We start from the raw sequence: 3,461 nt of genomic DNA on the forward strand, positions 1-3,461 counted from the left end.
CACCACTCAAATATCAGAGACAGGACATTCTCTATCACAGGTCCCTCCATCTGGAACGCCATACCTCTGGACCTCAGGCAGGAAACTTGCCTACCAACTTTCAAAAAGAAACTAAAGACTTGGCTGTTCTGCCGAGCCTTCCCCGCCAATAGCCCAACAGCCTGATTAAGAACTATTCCATCATTCATGTAATTAAACAAACGCTAATTATATTCACAAGTCATCATGAGGTCAGCTCATTGCCTCCTTCCCATATTCCATTGTATATAGTAATTTATCTTCGTTCTCCCTCTCTTTTTTGTATATAGTAATTTATCTTCGTTCTCCCTCTCTTTTTTTCCTTCTCCCAGTTAAGGCATCCTTGTTATAATGTAACTTTATGCTCCTTTAAATTGTCTCTTGTTGACTGGATGGTTATAGTTACTGCTTAGTTCGATGTAAACCGAGTTGATTTGATTTGTATCAAGAAAGTCGGTATATAAAAGCCTTTCGGGCGGATTTTAAAAGCCCTGCTCGCGTAAATCCGCCTGGATTTATGCGAGCAGGGCCTTGCGCGCCGGCGCGCCTATTTTCCATAGGCTGCCGGCGCGCGCAGAACCCCAGGACGCGCGTAGGTTCCGGGGTTTTTGGATGGGGGCGTTTTGGGGGTGGGACGCGGCGTTTCGGGGGCGGGCCTGGGGGTGTGGTTTTGGGCCGGGGCATTCCGGGGGAGTGGCCACGCCCTCCGGAACCGCCCCCGGGTCGGGTCTCGGCGCGCCAGCAGCCCGCTGGCACGCATGGATTTACGTCTTCCTCTGGGAGGCGTAAATCCATGGATAAAGGTAGGGGGGGTTTAGATAGGGCCGGGGGGGGGGGGTGGATTAGGTAGAGGAAGGGAGGGAAAGGTTAGGGGAGGGCGAAAGAGAGTTCCCTCCGAGGCCGCTCCAATTTCGGAGCGGCCTCGGAGGGAACGGAGGCAGGCTGCGCGGCTCGGTGCGCGCCGGCTGCCCAAAATCGGCAGCCTTGCGCGCGCCGATCCAGGATTTTAGAGGATACGCGCGGCTATGCGCGTATCTTATAAAATCCAGCGTACTTTTGTTTGCGCCTGCTGCGCAAACAAAAGTACACGATCACACAGTTTTTAAAAATCTACCCCTTTATTAATAATAATAATAATAATAATAATAATATATAAGTTGAATGTATCTACTGAAGAAACACGTGAATTATAAAGCAACTGTCTTAACAGTGAGTCTATCAAACCCCCAACCAGGATAGTTGGGCTTTGGTACATCCCCATTGTTCTGGACTGATACAGCAGAGAGACTGGAAAAAGAAAATAAACTTACCTGATCCTTTTTTTTTTTTTTCTTTATTTCTGCTATACCAGTTCAGAAATCCTCCCACATAAAAAAATTAAATTAAATTAAATACAATTAAAAAAAAGAGAGAGTATAAGAGAGGGCACGTTCTTAATCAGTTATCACATTTATTAGTTTTTAAATAGATTGCATGAAGATGTTATTAATTTTGTCAGAAGAATACTGGATTTTCAGGTTCAAATCATGAAATAAGTAGTAGAGGTGATGTCATATTAAAAACAAATAAAAAAACCTGCTGCCATCAGTTGGAAGTGGGGACAAACCCAATCATTCTGGACTGGTGTAGCAGAAATTAAAAAAAGAACATTATTAGGTAAGTTAATATTTTCATTCTTTGTACAGGACATCTGAAAGTGACTCATAGGGCTAACTAGGTTTCAAGGATAATTTTACAGCTCATAATTTGTTTTGGAAGGATTCAGCTGCAGATATAGTTAAATGTTTAGTGTATGCTTGTTACTGATATGGTGATTGTTGTGTTTAAATTGTATAAAAAATACCTGGACTACAATAAAAAGAAACAGAAAGCCCAATATTCAAAAGATACTTAGATAAGTCAGACTTATGCAGCTAAGTCGCAGCCAGTGAATATCTATGCTCAGCAGTTGCCACTTAGCTAGATATGTCACTTATTCGGATAAGTACATAGCCAGATAACTTTTGGGCAGCAATGTGCAGATCAGAGTGGCACAAATTAGCCAGATAACATATTTGGCTAAGTAGCAACTTGTACGTGGTTATTCATCAACATAGCTGGATATTCATCAGCATAGTCTTATCAGGCTAGCTTATATACCTGGCTATGTCTGAATATTAGGTTCATACTCTAATGACTATCAATGATTCAGTTTCCAAGTAAAACACAGGTTGATCAACTTGTAATGGCTCAACTAATTAAAATGATGTTAAATGTATCCATCAATTATACAGATATTAATCATTCCTGGTTTTTGTTAGGGAAATCCTGCTGTTTCTGTCAGGCCTCAGAAGAATAATGTAGCATTTGGGAATAAAGATACAGCCCAAGAGTACAGCACTGGAGGCCAGGATAGCAAATATCTCCACCACCACCATGTACTTGCCCCTTGTACTCAGGTAGGTTGGTATGAAGGACACCCAAACACTGCAGAACACCAACATGCTGAAGGTGATATGTTTGGCCTCATTGAAAGTGTTAGGTAGATTTCTGGCTAGGAAAGCTACAATGAAACTGATACCAGCCAGAAATCCCAGGTAACCAAGAACACAGTAAAAAGCAATTATTGACCCTTCATTACATTCAATTAGTATTTTTCCAGTTTCAGAATGCATGTTAAGATATGGGAATGGAGGAGCAGTGGACAACCAGACAAGACAAATAAATGCTTGAAGGAGGGACCCTGAAAGGACAATAGAGTTTGAGACTCTAGAACCCATCCATTTCTGGAACTTGCTTCCTGGTTTTTTGGCATGGAAGGCCATGACCACAACAATGGTTTTTGCCAATATAGTAGAGAGAGAGATGGAGAATGTGATCCCAAATACAGTCTGACGGAGAATGCAGGTCACCTGCTCAGGGCGGCCAATGAATATCAAGGAGCAGAGAAAGCAGAGCATGAGGGATATAAGGAGAATATAGCTGAGGGCCATATTGTTAGCTTTCACTATGGGAGTATGTCGGAATTTAATGAAGATTCCCAAAATAATAGCATTGATGAGAAAGAAGAAAATGCTGATGAGTGTCAAAGCTATCCCCAGTGGTTCTTCATAGGACAGGAAGATTCTCACTTTTGGGATGCAGGCGTCTTTATTTTCATTGGACCATTTGTCCTCTGGGCACATCATACAGGTGTCCATATCTGAGGAGGAAGAACATTGTCTCATTATTTCACCAATAGCATCTGTTTTGAGTCCATTATCAATTTTAGGGATTTTTTTTTTTTTTTGCTATAGCTTAGAATATTACAGATTTTGATGTGCTTTAGTATTTTGAGGATACTTTATGAAAGCATTTTCCCAGAGAAATACCAATTTACAGTTAGAAAGGATGTCTGGAAATTGCCCAGCTTTAACGTAGCTACATCAATTCAAAGAGGTCCTTCAACATATGTACATTTAACT

At 41.6% G+C, this 3,461-nt stretch overlaps 1 protein-coding gene across 1 annotated transcript; it reads right to left on the minus strand.

Annotated features, from left to right (window-relative positions):
• Positions 1 to 2,294: 2,294 nt before the first annotated feature.
• Positions 2,295 to 3,197, minus strand: LOC115077586 (vomeronasal type-2 receptor 26-like). The gene has a single exon (XM_029579882.1). It carries the CDS (start codon positions 3,195 to 3,197, stop codon positions 2,295 to 2,297), a length of 903 nt encoding a protein of 300 aa, XP_029435742.1.
• Positions 3,198 to 3,461: the final 264 nt, after the last annotated feature.

This window comes from Rhinatrema bivittatum, chromosome 16 (genome assembly GCF_901001135.1).
Source record: "Rhinatrema bivittatum chromosome 16, aRhiBiv1.1, whole genome shotgun sequence".
Lineage (NCBI taxonomy): Eukaryota > Metazoa > Chordata > Amphibia > Gymnophiona > Rhinatrematidae > Rhinatrema > Rhinatrema bivittatum.